The following is a 17,902-nucleotide window of genomic DNA, read 5'->3' as shown; positions in this document are numbered from 1 at the left end:
CAGCCTGAGACAGCATGATACAAGCTACAGAAGGGTCAGCAAAGATCCCAGGGGCACCCAGGAGAGGCCCCCAATCGTGGCATGGCAGCCGGGGGAAGCCTGCCGTTAGTGACATTTGAGTTGAGCCTTGAATGATGCTCAGAGTTCAGACAGGCATGTGAAGAGAGTGGTCATGTGGGGGAGCAGGCAGAACATGTGCAAAGGCCCTGGGGCAGGGATGTCAGCTGCATCAGGAACAGAGAGGGCGAGGCTCGTGGGGCTCAGGCAGGAGCAATGAGAGCCAGAGGTGGAGAGGCAGGGGAGCAGGTTGGAGAGGACTCGGGTCTGGTTGTGTCCAGCCTGCCAGGCCTTGGGAGTCTGTCTTGGAGTTAAGGTATGATGGGAAGGTTCTGGAATGGTGGCATCTGACTCGGATTGCACCAAGGGCCCTACAGTGTGCTGTGTGCAGAGTAGACTGCCGGGGAGACCTGAGAAGCTGAGCGATCCAGACAGTATCCTGGAGCTCGGGGACTCTGGGCCTCCCAGGATGGGGTGCCTGTTCCTGGGGCAGGTGATGTGCAGGTGTCAGTTGGCGCCTGCTGGAGCAGGACTGTGGGGACAGGAGGGTGGCTTAGGACAGTCAGACAGTGTGCAGAAGGCTGACAGAAGCAGAGGGGTCCGGGGAGCACCAGGGCACAGTGAGGGAGAAGCGAGCCGACAGGAGTGTCCTGGAGGCACATCAGTGGGCAGCCGGCTCTCACCTGAGGCCTGTCAGCCTCCTGAAGCCCGCGGCTGCTTCCCAGGGGCTGCTCCAGATCCCCCTAGAAGGGCCCACAGAACCCCATCCCCCTTTCCTCGCCTCCCTTCCTCAGAAGGGGCTCCTTTGGCATTGCCCCAGCTCCACTGCGATGGCCCAGCCAGCCCGGCCCGAGAGCAGGCCACCGCTTTGCCAGAAGGTTTCCGGGTGTGACTGATGGAGGGAGCGAGGCCTGCAGACCCAGGCTGGGCCGCTTCCACCAGCCTCGGCTTCCCAGGGGAGGTGGCCCCAGCGGTGTCACCCCTGAGCACACTGGTTCACGCTCCCCGCAGCTCTCAAGAGCCGAGGAGAGGCATCGGATCAGGGAGGCTGGCTGAGGTGGGTGGGCCCTCACAGCCACACCGATGTCAGTGTTTAGTCATCAGAATGTCTGCTTGGCAGCTGTGGAGGGGAAGGACAGTCCAGGGACAAAGGCTGGGGTAGAGTCACCTGTGTTCAGTGTACTGAGCAGCACCTACCTGGAGAGGTCCCTTCACGCATTCGCTCACCAGTGAGAACTTACTGGGTCCTGGCGTTGACGATGACGATGTTGGTGGCAGCCCACGTTCACTTGAGTCCTGATGTGTGCTCAGAGGACTTACAGGCTGCAAGTGCTCCCGTGATCTTGTGCTGGATCCCTGCAGCCACCCACCGTGGTACGCACTGGGGTTATCCCGCTTTTGAGGAGAGAAAACCAAGGCTCAGATGGCTCAGGACACGCACCTGGTGACTCCCTGACCTCCAGTCCCCGGAAAAGGACTCACACGAAGGACTAGTGGATTCCATGCTGAATTTCTTCCCACCGCCCATTGGCGCTGAATCACTTCAGATAAAGGCCCTCCAGAGGCGAGGCAGAGGGAGTGGATGTCAGAACCCCGAGGGATTGGCATGCTTTGCTCCGTTTTTCTGAAGTGGAAAACAGAGGCTCAGGGCAGAGAAGGTCCTTCCCAATGTCACCGTGCGATTAAGTGGAAGAGCTGATATTTGAAGTCTTCAAACCCAGGCTCGGACCTGGGCCCAGCTTTAGAGAAGGGATCTGTTCAAGTTAGTTCCTCACTCTCCGGAGACACCGTGACACCAGAAGTTACCTCTCGTGACCCTCCTGTGATCAGGAACTTAAAACCTGGGATCCTCAAGTGGGCCCCCAGCCAGTGCAAATCCAACCCACTTTCCACACCTGAGCAGATCCCACGTGGCACAGCGGCGCCTAGTGTTCAATCCCGGTACTGCGCCCAAGGCCTGGCAATTCTGAATGTTCATGTCACCAGCTAGGGAGCACCTACTGTGTGCTGATCCTGAGGTTCTGCAGATGAATGAGGTGGCCCCTGCCCTCAGGGATCCCACATCCTTAGATAATACGGGCACGTATAACAACAACAGATAGACGAGAAGGCAGCAGACCCGCATCCCCGGCTGGGGCACCTGAGAAGGTTTCCCGGCAGAGGTCGAATGTCAGATAGAAGAGGAAAGGGCATGTCAGGCAGGGCAGTCTGCTTGCAGAATCTCAGAGTGCCCAGGGAAGGTGGGGTTGCCAGGGAAAATATAGGACGCAGGGCTGGGGGTGAAACTCAGTGGTAGAGAACTTGCCTAGCATGCCAAACCTGGGTTTGATCCCAGGAAGGAAGGAAGGAATGAGGGAAGGAAGGCAGGAAGGAAGGAGGGAGGGAGGAAATAAGATTAGATTTGCATTTTTAAATTTGAGACAGGATGTCACCAAGTTGCTGAGACTGGCCTCTAAGTTGCGATCCTTATGCCTTGGCCTCCTGAGTTGCTGAGATTTCGCTCCCAGCTAGATTTGAATTTTCAAAAAATCACTTTGGTATATGTCCCAAATATTGCATGGGACATCCTTTTACACTATATATTTATATGGTGCCAGACACAGTAGTGCACGCCTGTAATCCCAGCAGCTCGAGAGGCTGAGGCTGGAGGATCACAAGTTCAGAACCAGCCTCAGCAACTTAGCAAGGCCCTGTCTCAAAATAAAAAATAAAGGACTGGGGAGATAGCTCAGTTGGTAGAGTGCTTGCCTTGCATGCACAAGGCCCTGGGTTCAATCCCCAGCACCAAAAAATAAAAATAAAAAGGGCTGGGGTCATGACTTTGTGGTTAAGTATCCCTGGGTTCAATCCCTGGTATCAAAAAATCGTGTGTGTGTGTGTCTGGCATGGCCGGAGTCTGGAGGATCTTGGGGATGTGGCAGGAGAGATTGGTGAGGGGTGGTGCTGTTGGGCCTGGAATGCCAGGGAAGGAGTCGGCCTCACACTGGGTGTTGGGGAAGGACTCTGTGTGCAGCACCCTGGGCTTGGTACAGCCCCTCCCTCGGGAAGCCACAATCAAGGTGGTAAAGGGGCCTGTGCCCCAGGCAAGAGGAGGCGGCAGAAATCCCCTTCCTCTGGCACCCACAGCAAGTGCTCGGGGCCCTGACGAGAGAGGGGCACATCTGGCTTGGAAGTCAGGGAGGCTTCCTGGAGGAGGCGGCCGATGACCTGGCACAGGAAGAGACTTCCTGGCGCTACCCCTACAGGTCAGCCCCTTCTCCAGCCTCACCCCAGGCCCTTCCTCTCCTCTTGCTTTGTAGCTGCTGCTCCTTCTGCCGGGAATGCCCTGTTCATTCGGAAAGATTCCATTCTGGTGTCCCCACCCCCCAGGGAGCCTCTCCTGAGGTCACCCGACAGCCCCCACCCAGGCCAGGTCTCATCCCCAGACTCACTGTGCCCGCCCACCAGCGTGAGCACTTTGCAGCCCGTGAGCCGCGCTCTGAGGTAGCGTCATGATCATTCCCACTCCATAGATAAAAGGAGACCCAGAGAAATTCAGGAACTTGCCTCAGGCTGCCCAGGTGCTAAGTCACAGAGCCAGAGTCTGAACCCAGGAGGTGGGGCTCCAGTGTGTGACCTCAACTTCCACAGGACAGTGCCTTGGTGACGGTGCTCACGCCAGTCTTCCTTGCTTGGGGAGGGTTTCCCGGGCTCCGTGGTGTATACGTGATTGGCAGGTACGATTAGGGGCCCGTTTTCCTGGATGAGGCCCACGGGGTTTTATCAGTTTCTCAGTCGAGATCCTCAGGCCTTTTGCTTTTCTGGGCTGATCTCTGTGGAACCCCAGGACCCAGGCCCAGTGCAAAGAGGGTACTTGGGGAAGTCCCTGGGTGGCTGACAGACGCCTGGTCCCACAGGCATCCAGCCCAGCCACATCTGCACTCCGAGGGCACAGCTGGAACTTTGTCCTGCCTCAGACACCCCGTGCCGTGGTCAGGAGGCCAGCATCAGTGTCCTGTGTCTCTCCCAGGAGGGAACATTAGGTCCTGAGTACCCAACGTGTGGACATTAGATGTGGCTCCAGCACAGCCTGGCTTTGAGTCCCAAAGCAGCCGCCAACTGTTATGTGTGTCCTCGAGCATCATTTTCCCTTTCTCGGCCTTTGTTCTCATCCCACCCAAGGGTGCTGAGTCTGAGAAGAGGCCCTTTGGCTTTACCCATCAAGGCCCGGGGCAAGAAGGCAGGGACCAAAGTAATAAGATGACTCCCCTCCATGCTGTCCCCAATCTAGTCCTTAGGATCTGCACACAGTGGCCACTTAATGTATGTATTAGTCAGCTGTTGCTGATGTGACGCTGCAAAACAAACAGTCCCCCAAAGCCAGTGGCATAGGTCAGCAAGCAATCATTGTTCTTGCTCCTGGATTTGTCTGGGAACCCACTAGCGTGACCCTGTTTCATCCACACGTTTCTCGTTCTGGAACCAGCGTAACCCAGGCAAGCCCCTCTCGAGGCACGAGGTAGAAACCCAGGAAGTCAGGCCAAATCAGCGAACGCACGCAGAGCCTGCCCGTCCACTTGATCCACTCCACACCCTCTAGCTCGCCATGCCGACCGGCATCGTGTCCGCGGGAGTATGCCGGTGGCCAAAGCAGGTCCCCCGGCTGAATCCAGCAGCCACGAGGCAGAGAAATACGCTCTGCTTGCTGCCAAGGCCCCAATGTGCAGCTAAGGGCAGCCGGCTGGGGGCCCAGCGTGGGCAGCCGCCTCACTAACCCTCTTCTCTGTTCCTCGGCAGGAGCTCAGTGAGTACAACGCCACAGCCATAAAAAGCCCCACCAACACGGTCACCGTGCAGGGCCTCAAAGCCGGCGCCATCTATGTCTTCCAGGTGCGGGCACGCACCGTGGCAGGGTACGGGCGCTACAGCGGCAAGATGTACTTCCAGACCATGACAGAAGGTGAGCGGAGTCCAGGGGGCAAGAAGGGGGCACCAGTTCCACAGAAAGAACAAATCAGGGGCCCCCTCCTGCGAAAGCTTTGTGCAGATTGGAAAGGCACCCCCCCCAGACGTTAACCCCGCTTCCGGTCGCAAACCTTTGTTCAGTGCACAAACTGCCCAACCCTCCATGGAACCTCTGCTTCTGTGGCCTAGAAAGGACACAGGCTTCTCAGTTACCATCGTCTCAGCCAGGCCAATCCTTTCCCAGGACGCTGGGAAGCTCAGTCCTAACCTGCAGGGCCACTCTGAGCAAGTCATTTCCATTTCCTGCTCTGAATTTTTCTCATTTATAAAATGAAAGCATCGTATTCCATCTGAGAGAGTGAACACAGTCGATCCATAAATGACTGTGATGATTGGATGGAGAATTCAGAAGCCACAACCAAGTTCAGCAGGATAGATTAGTCATGTCTGCGATAGATTAGTCATGTCTGCCTGGGCCAGGGAACAGGCGGCCGCAGCCTAAAGAGGTTAAAGACAGTGTGACCTCTGACCAGGCAGACGGGATTCCGCGCTGGTTCAGCCCCTGGGGCCTGAACATGTCCCTTACCTCTCTGATCCCCAGCTTTTTATCCACAACTGGAGGTGATAACAACTATGTCATTGTCATCATCAAACTAGTGTCAGGATGAGGGACGTAGCACGGGCTGGGTTCGGGCCCCACGCGTGCTTAGCACTCATCAAATGGCGGTTACCTCGGGGCCGTGGCTGGGGGTCTCTGGGGGCCCCTTCTCCAGCCAGCCAGTCTCTGTGGGCTCCAGAGGCGGGGGCGGGGCAGCGTTAGACCCGAGCGGGGCTGACTCGCCCTGTGCCTCCACCAGCCGAGTACCAGACGAGCATCCAGGAGAAGCTGCCCCTCGTCATCGGCTCCTCGGCCGCCGGCCTGGTCTTCCTCATCGCTGTGGTGGTCATCGCCATCGTGTGCAACAGGTGGGTGGCGCCCCGGCTGGCCCAGCGGGTCCCTGCGTCCAGTCAGCCGTGTTTGCGGACAGAGGCCACAACCGCCAGGACCAGGGAGGGACTGGGTGGGCCCAGAGCCCCACAGGCCCGTCAGCCGTCCATCCCTAAGGCCCACTCGGCACTGCCCTTGGGAGGTCCGTGGAGCAGAGGGGTGGCCCAGCCACCCCGGGGAAGGTCCCAGGACCGTGGACAGAGATGACCTCAGAATGCCAGCAGCTCCAGGCCGGGGGCCGTGCAGATCGCCCCAGTTTCTGCACTGGCTGAAGTGCCCGAAAGACGGGGAGGACTTAGGAGCTGTGGGCAACGCAACCCAGGCAGCCAGCACAGCCTGAGGGAAGGCGGGAGGGCGGGAGGGCGGGCGGCTCCGGCTCTGCTGGGCGCAGTGCAGACAGAGACCGACCCCTCCCTGAGTCCCTGCCTTCACCCAGATGGACCATCAGGTCAGGTGGACAGAGGCCCCTGGGCTGGCGGGGACAGAAGCCACAGCTGGGAGATGGGATTTCTCTCTGAAGGGACTTGGCTGGAGAGGGAACAGCCCCAGGGTGAGCCTGGGCTCGGGGTGGGGCCAGGAGCGGGGACTGCGAGGCAAGGGGCAGGCAGGGAGCCAGGGGCAGGGAGCGGCTTCAAGGGCTGGCCCACCTTCTCCCTATCACCTGCTGGGGCTCCCAGCTCCCCGGGCGTCTCAGGTGGCTCCAGCCCTTTGCTCTTGTTCCAGAAGACGGGGCTTTGAGCGTGCCGACTCGGAGTACACGGACAAGCTGCAGCACTACACCAGCGGCCACAGTATGTACACCGCCCCGCGGGCTCACCTGGCCCTCACTGTGGCTCCCCAGGGGCCTCCCGGCCTCCGTGCGCCTCCTCCCATGCTGCAGCCAGAGCTCGCCCCGCCTCTTGGCCTCTGCCAGGCGCGGAGCAGCCTCCCTGACCAGGCCGCCCTGGGTCAGGCCCCCTCCTGCCAGGCCGTGTGGTGACCCTGTTTCCTGGTCTCTCCACCATTCTAACAGGGTCCCCCGGAGACCCAGATTGCGTCTGCCATTCTCCGCTGCTCCCTGGCACCAGCAGGGTGTTCGGCACATAGTGGGCCCAAGGGACACGTCTCAGAGTGAATACGCGAACCGATGAGCGAGTGGCATGACCAGGAGCCAGGCCCGGGCCCAGCTGGGGAGAGGAAGGCAGCAGGCCGGCCTCCCTCCGTCCACCCAGTGCCCCACGTCCCCACTGTCCCACCCCACATCAGGCCAGGGCTGGGGGTGCGGGTGCCTCACACTCTCCCAGAGCAGAAGCCCAGACAGGCCAGAAGGGCCAACGGAGAAGGCGACTCCAGAGCGCTCTCCACGTGACTTTGGCAGAATGGGCGGTCAGGAAGCAGGAAGCCCTTCCTCAGCTTCCAGCCAGAAGGGGTTCCAGCAGGTCCCACGTGGGTTCTCAAACCATGTTCAGTGGGGTCCCCTGGGGTTCCTCCCACGGTCGCCTCTGGGTAAGAGGGGACTCGGCACATCTTCCTTGTCACACACCTATGCTGGGCCTACTGGCCTGGACACCAGACACGAGCCTAGACGCCCAGCAGAACGCAGATGGCACGTTCCAGGGGAGGGACAGGGGATTTTAAAACGTAATCACTGAACAAGATCCAGTGTTTCGAGGAGACACCAGCACCAGGGAGCAGGACGAGGGGCTGGGTCGCGGAGGTCGGGCGGCAGGGAGTGGGGTCTCATTTGAACAAAGAGGCGAAGTCGCTGGGGAAGCGGGCTGCTTGGAGACGCCCGAGGGAAGGGCATTCCCGGCAGGGGAGCAGCCAGTGCAAAGGCCCCGAGGCTGGAGCCCAGCAGGTTTCAGGAACAGCAAAGAGGCCAGCGTGATCGCAGCAGAGTGAAGGTGGAACTGGGAGGCAGGAGGGACTGCACGTGCGGGCTCTTGCCAGCCTTGGCAGGGCCTCGGCTCACACGCTTAGTGAAGTGCGGAGCCACAGAGGGCTCAGAACAGAGGACGCGCGTGCTCTGAGCTGCAGCCCTGGCAGGACTTATTGGCTGCTGTATGGAGAATGGACATCAAATGCTGAAGCAGGGAGATGAGCGAGGTGGGCTGGACTCACCTAGGGCAGACCCGGCTGCAGCGAGACCTGGCAGCAGCCGGGGAGGCGGGAGGCAGTGGTTGGACTTCCTGCAGCGTTGGATGTGGCGGGTGAGTCAGAGAGTCCCAGATGTTAGACCCCTAGCTAAACCACTGGGAGTAAAAGTTCCGACACTTAGAAATAGTTTTGGACCTATGTGTAAAGACAAGTGAACCATTAAAATTTCCAGCAGATCCTGGAAGTAACTACTTAACAGATAGGGAGAAGGGAGAGGACTAAGTATAAAAGCAATGGAAGACCATGGGGGAAAGAGGGACACATTTAACTGCCCAGAAATAAAAATCACCTGTCCATTACAAATAAGTCCTCAAACTGAGCACAGCGGCACTCCCCTGTCATCCCAGCAGCTCGGGAGGCTGAGGCAGGAGGATCGCGAGTTCAAAGCCAGTCTCAGCAACTTGGCAAGGCCCTAAGTAACTCAGGGAGACCCTGTCTCTAAATAAAATACCAAAAAGGGCTGGGGATGCGGCTTAGTGGTTAAACACCCCTGGGTTCAATCCCTGGTACCAAAATGATCAGTGACATGGCTCCCCCGCTGTCCCCAAGTAATGAAACCGGGAGGTCCTGTGGCTAGGCACAGTGAGTGCATTCCATGTGCCCAGAAGTGCCTCATCTCACCGTGTTCATCCATCTAATCCTTTTAATGTCCCACTTGGAATGTAAGTAAATGGGGGCACTGGGATCGCCAGCTGCTGGGAGAAGGAGCCGGGCGTGGGCCCGGCCCAGAGCGTGTGCTCTCAGCCCCTCTGCAGCTGCCGAGCAGAGGCAGCAGGCTCACGCCCGCCACCTGGAACCTTGGGGAGCGGGGTTATTTGGAGCGTGAGTCAATAACAAGGAAGCAGGTGAGGCTGATTTTAAAAATAGACCCCAGGGTTTGTTCCCAGATCGATACACGTTAAGGTCGAAGTCCGCGCTCCCCGTCCTGCGCTGTAACATCAGACCCAAGCAGGACTTTGTTCTCTTCAAAGCACAGCCTACCCTGTGATCCCAGATCCACCCACAACCCTGTGTGGCCAGGACACAGGAGGAGGCTGAGGCCCAGAGATGCATGGGACGGCTCCGAGTCCCTGCGTGGGCTGTTTTCCATCCTTCAGCGGGTACTCAGTGGGGACCGAGGCATGGGTGTGGAACCAGAGGAACTTACTCTGTTTCTTATCCCTGCTCGGCCACTGGCCAGCTGGGTGACCTTGGGGAAGTTACCAACCCTCTCTGAGCCTCAGCATCCTTATATGGGACATTACTGGACTGGTCCACTTATTTCACAGGGCTGTAAATGAATTAGTGGAAGTTGAGGTGCTTTGTAATAATAAGACTTAGCAACAGCCAACTCTTCTTTATTAACAGGTAGTTAGTTAATGCTATTTGCCAGCTGTAGTACTCAGCCCTTTAATAAGATATCCTCATTTAATCCGCACAATCCCCTAATGAGGTTGATGCTTACTACATCCATTTTGCAGATGGAAACAAGTGAGCCAACGTCAGGTAACACCCAAGGGCACACAGCTGGGTCAACACAGTGGTTGGGACTGGATCCAAAGAGTCAGAATTCAAACCCAGGACTCTGCACACCTGGTTCCCACCCCCCACCTCCTGAAGTTCCCATCTGGCTTCAGGATGACAGTCAGCAACCCTGACAGCTGTGAATCACACAGACATGGTGTTTCCGGCAGACTGTGCCCGCATAGGTCCTCACCCAGGCTCAGCCAAGCACGTGCCCCTCCAGGAAACGGCCTGCGGGAGGAGAGCGCCACCCAGGGTCCCTGAGACCTCGGCCAGCACCCCCAACGGCCTTATTACCTGGCAGCCAGCTCCCCCTCTTAAAGGCCCCAACACCTCCACAGTGGGGACCAGGCCTCTAGCACGCGACGTTTGGGGAACGTCTGATCATGCTCCCAGCCAAGGCTTGCGGATGGCATCTAAGTGTGGGCAATGGAAGTGCCCAGTGGGCTCTGAGTTCTGGCTGTTCTTCCCCTGAGCTCCTGAGCCCCCCATTTCTGTCCCTCCTCCCTCGCTGGGGCCAGAAAGGGCCTCCCCAGTTCTCCTGGGAGGAATGCTGAAAGCCAGCCTCCCTGACCCACGGCATCTGACCAAGAAAGAGCACCTCCAGGGAGCCGGTCCCCGGCTCTTCCAAGGAAGGAGGGGTCGTGGCTGGAGGCTCCAGGTGGAGGAGGCTGGGCAGATCCAGGCAGCAGTGAGCGTGGCGATTGAGGGAACCCGCCCTGGGCTCAAGGCTGACGGTCCTGGGTGTGAATCCTCCCTGTGCCATTTGCACAGCTGGCCATGCCCGCTGTGTGGGCTTGGTCAGATGACTTGGCCTCTGAGCTGCAGTTTCCTTATGTGGGAAATGGAGCTGATCATCCTTTCCTCCAAAAGCTTTTGGAAGGAAGAAATGAGACGGTGCCTAGAGAGACCGGCACGGTGTTGGGCCCAGACAAGGGACTCAGTAAGTGACAGCGGCTGTTATTATCATTCTGTCCCGGCATCTGGAGTCTCTCGGCGCTGCAGACGGGTAGGGCTTGTCGTGAGCTGAGCTCTGCATGGAGTGCCAAGAGGGGGAGACACGGGAAAGCTCCGGGCCCACGCCCGCCCCAGGCCCTCGGCCTTGGGCAGTGGTTCCTCACCTCTTTTGAGGCCTTGGATTCCTGTGAGACTCTGATGAGTGTTTTGGACACAAATGTGTCTGTGTGAGTAGGTGTAGAAAATTCTAAGATAAAAGAAACTGGAGGTCTGAACTCAGGGATGGGTTTTCAGGAATTTTTTTCCAACTACATTTATTTCCATAATTTTTGGACTTTATAAGGAGCTTGAATTTCTTCTTGAATTCAAAAAGGAAGTAAAAAATGCATTCCATCCCAGGAGGTTACCAGACCTCCCAAAGCCCATCCCAGGGCTGCCAAGAGGCTCACAGGCCCAGGGGGCTTGACAAACACCCACACAAAGAATCCCAGACACGGCTAACGTGCTAAAGCAGCACTGGCGAGCTTTTCTGTAGGGGCCAGATGGTAATGCCCTTGGGAACTCTGTTGTCACTCCCTAACTCTGCAGGATCAGAGGAGCCACAGGCAAAGGAATGAGCATGGCTGTGTTCCAATAAAACTTTATTTACAAAACAGGCAGTGGGCCAGTTACAGGCTGTTACAGGCTCCAACTCCTCAGTTCCTGGAATGTCTGCAATGGAGGCTGAGAGAGGTCAGCTAACAAGGTCACGGCCGAGCAGGGTTGATGACCCCACTTGCCACCCAGCCGGGGGCTCCAGCTCCCAACCCCTAGAGCTGCTGCCTCTTACAGAGCAATGGGGGATGTGGGCAGGATGCCGGGAGGACGGAGGAAGGCCTGGCGGGGGACAGCCAGAAGGTCTGGTGGCAGACAGTTATCTGGGAGGGGAATGGGGGATGGACCCTCTTTCCTTCAAAGTGTTTTGCTGACTCACAACCAGGGCAGAACTGGGTCTTTGAAGTTCAGGTGGCCTTCACTTTCTGCATCAAAAAATGAAAATCTGCCAGGCGCAGTGTCGCACGCCTGTAATCCCAGGTCTCGCGAGGCTGAGGCAGGAGGATCTGGAGTTCAAGGCCAGCCTCAGTAATTTAGCGAGACCCTAAGCAACTCAGTGAGACCCTGTGTGAAAATAAAAAATGAGACAACAGGCTAGGGACGGAGTTCCGTGGCAGAGTACTCCTGGGCTCAATCCCCAGGACCAAACAAAATTCAATAGAAATAAACCTACTTCAAGAATCGACTTAGTATGTCCCACGTCTGGCCTCATGCTGACCACAGGGATCCAGAAGGGTTTTGGACTTGGCTAGTGGGGGACCCAGGAATTGAGGCAAGGAGCCGAGGTACTCAGAACCTGGTGAGCGAAGCGTCCCTACAGGCTCTGGGACCTGGCTGGCAGGGCTGGGCAGGTGGAAGGCTCCAGGACAGGAGGTTTCCCAGGCCCAGAGAGACAGGGAGGAGATCTCAGCAGCACCGAGAACACCATGCTCTGAGGCCTGCCCTTTTTAATTTCAGTTCCAAGTCTCTTTCTTTTGACTTTTTCTTCCTTCACTCTGCACCCCTGATTCTCCACTGCCAGGGCACCAGAGCCTCCTAGTCTCATTCCTCCGAGCCCAGGCACGTAGCAGACATTGCTAGTCAACCCAGACAGTCTTAACCACTCCAGAAAGCCATTACTAATCAATGAAGTGGGAACAAGACAAGAACCTCTCTGTCACCTCTGTGGTCTCTCTGTTCCCCTTGCCTTTCCCCCCACCTGCTCCCTGAGAGGTCCAGTGCCCTGCAGGGGCTGGCCCAGTTCTGGGGATGGCACACGCGTGTCTTCCCCTCCATGGAGGCACGGGCTCCCATGTTTCCGTGTGAGCACATCAGTCCATGTGACCGGGCCTGGTCTTGTCCCCCAGTGACCCCAGGCATGAAGATCTACATCGATCCTTTCACCTACGAGGACCCCAACGAGGCAGTGCGAGAGTTCGCCAAGGAAATCGACATCTCCTGCGTCAAAATCGAGCAGGTGATTGGAGCAGGTAGGTGGCCAAACCTCAACAGGCGCCGCAGCCTCCGCCCGGGTGGGGGGCTGCCCAGGGCACCTCCTGCGGCAGAGGGTGGGACAGGGGCAAGGACCACCAGGCCCGAAGCCCAAGGAGGAGGGGTCCTCGGAGGTCCTCCTGTAAAACCTGGCAGACCGGAGGGGAAACTGAGGCACAGGCGACCTGGCACAGCGAGTCTGAACCCCCTTCACAGGACCCTTCACCCAGGGCTGTGTCCTTCCTCCCATCACGGACCCCAGTCACTCTCCCCTTTCCCAGATCCCCTGTGTCCCCACCCCCACGCCCAGCACAGTACCAGGGCCACCCCTGAAGGGCTCACCCCACTCTCTTCTCCCGGAGGCGCCTGGGCCTTGTCTGGGCCCCACGTTCTCAGAGGGGTTCTGTGTCTGAGAGGGTGAGCTGACCATCAGAGGGGAAGAAGGCCGCGGCCCTTCTGCCCGGCAGGTGACCACCCGCCTCTCTTGATGTGTCCGTCCCAGGGGAGTTTGGTGAGGTCTGCAGTGGCCACCTGAAGCTGCCAGGCAAGAGGGAGATCTTCGTGGCCATCAAGACACTCAAGTCGGGCTACACGGAGAAGCAGCGGCGGGACTTCCTGAGCGAGGCCTCCATCATGGGCCAGTTCGACCACCCCAACGTCATCCACCTGGAGGGCGTGGTCACCAAGAGCACCCCCGTGATGATCATCACTGAGTTCATGGAGAACGGCTCCCTGGACTCCTTCCTCCGGGTAGGGGGAGCCAAGATGTGGGGCAAGAGCAGGAAGGCCGGCAGGATTCCGTACCACGGGGCCTCGGAAAAGCTCTAGATCAGGAACGGCCTGCAGGGGTCCTGCTCCCTTCCCTTACCCGTGGCAGGCATTGCTAATCGATCCCGGCACGCCCTCCCGCCAACCCCAAGCCGTCTCAGACTCTTTCTCAGGGCGGTTCACCAGAGAGCACCATCGGGGTTGGCAGGAAACCTGAGGCCTGACTCCGTCCTTGCTCTGAGCCAGCCTTCTCATTAGCACAGGGGAGGAGGGCACTGTTGGCCCACGTCAGCCAGAGGGTCAGGGTGGGAGTTCAGACTGGACCAGGCGTCCTGTTGCTTTATCCAGTTTTCATCAGATTTGGAAGTTCCCCGAAACTGCCTAGGCGAGGGAGAGGAGTTCAGAGCTCAAGACCAACAGGGGACAGTTTTGATGGCCCCCTCCAGGACATCACTGTCAACCAGCTAGACAGAGGGCACTGGCCTGGGTGGCAGAAGCATACCGATGGACTAGCTGACACCTGGCAAATAGCTGTGAAGCAGGTGCAGGCAGTGTCCATGCACCTTCCTGTTTAACTCAGAACGGCCCTGGAAGGTAGATGTTCCTTATCGCCATTGCACAGACAGATGAGGAAACCGAGATTCAGAGAGGTTAGGTCATGTGTCCTACGTTGCACAGCCAGGAAGGGGCAGAGCCAGAGTCAAACCAGAAGCTCCAAAGCCTGAGTTCTCTCCCCCACCCTGACTTTGGCCTCTCCTGGGGCTCTTTGAGGTCCCTGGCCTCTTGAGTCCTTCCCACAGGGAGCCCATGGCCCAGGCCCCGGCCTGCCCAGTTCCCCGTTGTGAGGATGACCCGAGCTCAAGGCCGGCTCCTCTGCTGACTCCATTTTCTTCATCTCCCCCAAAGCAAAACGACGGGCAGTTCACAGTCATCCAGCTGGTGGGCATGCTGCGGGGCATCGCCGCCGGCATGAAGTACCTGGCGGACATGAACTACGTGCACCGCGACCTGGCCGCCCGCAACATCCTGGTCAACAGCAACCTGGTCTGCAAGGTGTCTGACTTCGGGCTCTCACGCTTTCTGGAGGATGACACCTCAGACCCCACCTACACCAGCGCCTTGGTAAGGTGGAGGCGGGAACGTGGGAGTCACAGTGCCAGAGAAGCGGGCAGAAAAATCCCGCTCCCCACGCGGTAGACGGAGGCCTGCTCGGGCCAAGCCCGGGGCCGGGCCCTAAGACAGGGAGAGAGCAACTGAGGCTCCTGTGCACTCGGAGCTGCCAGGCCGGAGGGGGACACGGGTGTGCAGAGCACTGTGGAGTGGGGGGCTGTGAGGCAGGTCACCGGTTTGGGGGGGCTGGGGGTGGTAGAGCTGGTTGGGGGTGTGTTCTCGTGCAGTGTCACGTGACCACAGTGCTGGCTTGGGGTCTCGTGCTGGGGAGGAGGCAGGCCAGATCCTGGAGGCCCAGGAAGGCCCAAGGTCAGGACTCTGCCCTGACAGCAGGTAGGGCTGAAGGGTTTTAGACGGAGGGGAAGAAGCCCCAGGTCCTGTCCTCAAAGACTCAGAGGAGACCCACGCAAGCGGAGCCAGGCTGGCAGCCCTGTGCGTCCTACGTCTACGCAAGTGCCCCCTCCATGGAGAGAGACGAGGCACACGCGAGGGATGGAGGGCCAGCAACTCTTCGGGAGCCAGGGAAGGGTCTTCAGTAGGGTTTAAGGAGAGAAGGCAGTGACCAGATGGCAGAGTGGGGAAGCTACTTCATGCAGAGGGAAGGCCTGTGCAAATGGCCGGTGGTCGGAGGCAGCGTGGCAAGTCCAGGGAATGAGGATGCTCTGTGGGGTTCGTGCAGCATGGGGCTAAGGGTGGGGAGTAGAGGGAAGAGGCCATACAGGCCAACCTCCTTCCCATTCCCCAGGGTGGGAAGATCCCCATCCGTTGGACAGCTCCCGAAGCCATCCAGTACCGCAAGTTCACTTCAGCCAGCGATGTGTGGAGCTATGGTATCGTCATGTGGGAGGTGATGTCCTACGGGGAGCGGCCCTACTGGGACATGACCAACCAGGACGTAAGTCTCCAAGGGGGTGGACAGAGCCTTTCTGGCCATCCAGATGGAGGAGGGGCAGACCAGGACTCCTGACCTTGCACCCAGGGGACAGGGGATAGGCCTGAGATGGAGGGCCTGGCTGCCAGCACAGCTCCCGGCCCAGCGTCGACTGATTCAGGGGCACAGAGGGCAGGTGGCAGGGAAGCCTCCTGCTGCCCAAGCAGCACGCTTCAGCACGCATGCACCTGTGGCCAGCCCTAGGGAGACCCTGCCGTCCTTCAGTGTTGGCCACCAAACCAGGGAGACGAGATGAGGACTGGGGGAAGCCCACGTAGCGTCAGGAACTTCGTGGTCGGGACTGAATTGGAGAAGTTGGGTATCGAGTCCTAGACCCGATGGGCCAGGAAGTCTTCACAAGGCAAGAGGGACTCAGTCACAGGACAGGAGGAGCGAGGGCCTCCGGGTGGAAGCACAGCCCACGCAAAGGCCCAGAGACGGGATATCACAGGGACAGCGGGAGTTGCAGAGAGGAAAGTTGGTCGGAAGTCGGCCACGTTCCACGCTGAAGGGTTTAGAGCGATCCACGGGATTTCCACCCGCAAAAGTACAGACAAGCACTTGAGAAGCTTCTTGAACAGGGAGGGCGACCCACGGTCCGGCTGTGAATCTTGTCACAGAGGCAGGAGAGATTGGAGCAGGGTGTTTGACTTCCTGTTCCTGGTGGAGGAGCAGGTGGGGGCTGTGGGAAGGGGACAGCAGGCGGGCTCAGGGCCGTGCTGAGGGACCTGGCTGGGAGGTCATCTCTCAGCTGGATCTGTCAGTGACACTACAATGGAGAACGTGGCCGAAGAGAGGAGTTCTCTGGACCAGGGGTAGGGGAGGGTCACAGAGGGCAAAGAGGGAGGAGCTGGCGGAGCCAGACACAGCTGGGGGAGGCACCTCAGGGCATCGGATGTCCTGAGATTGGCAGAAGGTAGGCAGAGGCCCAGCTGCCGGGTCAGACTGAGGCTATAGATGGTGGGAATGCAGGTCAACCCCCGGCTAGAGGTGGAACCAAAGAGGTCAGACCTGCAATGCCCCAGAGACAAGGTGGCCTGGCAGAGGCCGATGCCAACCCCACCCGCCTCTGTGCTGTCTCCAGGTAATCAATGCCATCGAGCAGGACTACCGGCTACCACCGCCCATGGACTGTCCGAGCGCCCTGCACCAGCTCATGCTGGACTGCTGGCAGAAAGACCGCAACCATAGGCCCAAGTTCGGCCAGATTGTCAACACGCTGGACAAGATGATCCGCAACCCCAACAGCCTCAAAGCCATGGCGCCCCTCTCCTCTGGGTACTGCCTGCCTGGCCACGCCCCCTCCTCCCGGCCCCGCCCTTCTCCAAGCCCCGCCCCTTATGAGGCCAAGAGTTTATGCCGCGTCTCAGCATAGCCCTGGCCTCCAGCCGTGCCGGCCACTCACGACTCTGGACAAGATCTCCCTGAGCTTTTAGCCTCATGAGAGACCTTACCCAAGCCCCTCACCAGCCAGGAGGCCATTCCCGTGAGCACCACCAGCTTCATCTGCATTGGGGGATGGTCCCCAAGCCTGGCCTCCTAGAACCCAGACCACGGCAGAGAGCGGTGGAGAATGCATGAGGGACTGGCGCAGTCAGTCCCGCCCAAGTCCCTGGTCCCCAAAATTGGAAGCCCGGACAGGTGCCTCCCCGCCTCCCTCTGGAGGTCCAGCCTCAGCAGAGCCTCCCACTCTGCCTCTCTCTCTCTCACGCACACACACAGAGGCAGGCACTTGTGCCCACACTCACTGTAGGTACAATTCACCCACCTTGGTCCACTCAGTGGACACTGGTGCCCATGTGTACACCGTAGCCTGTCCGCACAGGTTCTTGCCCTCGCGGTCCCTGCAGGCCCCTGCCCTGACGGTCTCTGTCGCCCCCAGCATCAACCTGCCGCTGCTGGACCGCACGGTGCCCGACTACACCAGCTTCAACACCGTGGACGAGTGGCTGGAGGCCATCAAGATGGGGCAGTACAAGGAGAGCTTCGCCAGCGCCGGCTTCACCTCCTTCGACGTCGTGTCTCAGATGATGATGGAGTAAGTGCCCGGCCGCCCCTGCCCACCACCCCGGCCCCTGCGTCCACCCACCTCCAGGGGACCCTGGAGGGTGAGGAGCAGACGATGGCCTGCTGGGGTGCAAGGGACCAAGGGGCAACATCCAGATCCACATCCAGGTCTGCCCGCCACCCACTGGCCGGGCCGCTGTGAGCAAGTCAAAGTGGTTCCCTCGGCCTCAGTTTTCCCATCTGTAACCTGGGGCAGGCTGAAGGAGAAATAAAGGAAGGAGGCGTTTCGTGAGGGCGCCTCTCCCCTTCCTCGTGGCAAAGGGAACAGGCATCCAAGTGCCCCGGCTTCCAGAGTGTTCTTTCCCTCACCGGGCCAC

At 59.0% G+C, this 17,902-nt stretch overlaps 1 protein-coding gene across 3 annotated transcripts in view; it reads left to right on the top strand.

Moving 5' to 3' along the window:
* Positions 1-17,902, top strand: part of Ephb2 (EPH receptor B2) — a 148,961-nt gene that overhangs the window by 129,236 nt on the left and 1,823 nt on the right. The window contains exons 7-15 of one of the 3 annotated variants that reach the window (XM_047561849.1): positions 4,927-4,996; positions 5,859-5,967; positions 6,713-6,780; positions 12,526-12,648; positions 13,152-13,399; positions 14,324-14,539; positions 15,333-15,482; positions 16,603-16,796; positions 17,401-17,556. In XM_047561849.1, coding sequence (XP_047417805.1) covers positions 4,927-4,996; positions 5,859-5,967; positions 6,713-6,780; positions 12,526-12,648; positions 13,152-13,399; positions 14,324-14,539; positions 15,333-15,482; positions 16,603-16,796; positions 17,401-17,556 — 1,334 coding nt within the window. Of the gene's footprint in view, positions 1-4,833; positions 4,997-5,858; positions 5,968-6,712; positions 6,781-12,525; positions 12,649-13,151; positions 13,400-14,323; positions 14,540-15,332; positions 15,483-16,602; positions 16,797-17,400; positions 17,557-17,902 lie in introns of all 3 variants that reach the window. The other 2 variants (XM_047561840.1, XM_047561831.1) reach the window with 2 other exon arrangements.

Source organism: Sciurus carolinensis, chromosome 1, assembly GCF_902686445.1.
Source record: "Sciurus carolinensis chromosome 1, mSciCar1.2, whole genome shotgun sequence".
NCBI lineage: Eukaryota > Metazoa > Chordata > Mammalia > Rodentia > Sciuridae > Sciurus > Sciurus carolinensis.
This window is presented reverse-complemented; position numbering and strand designations above follow the sequence as displayed.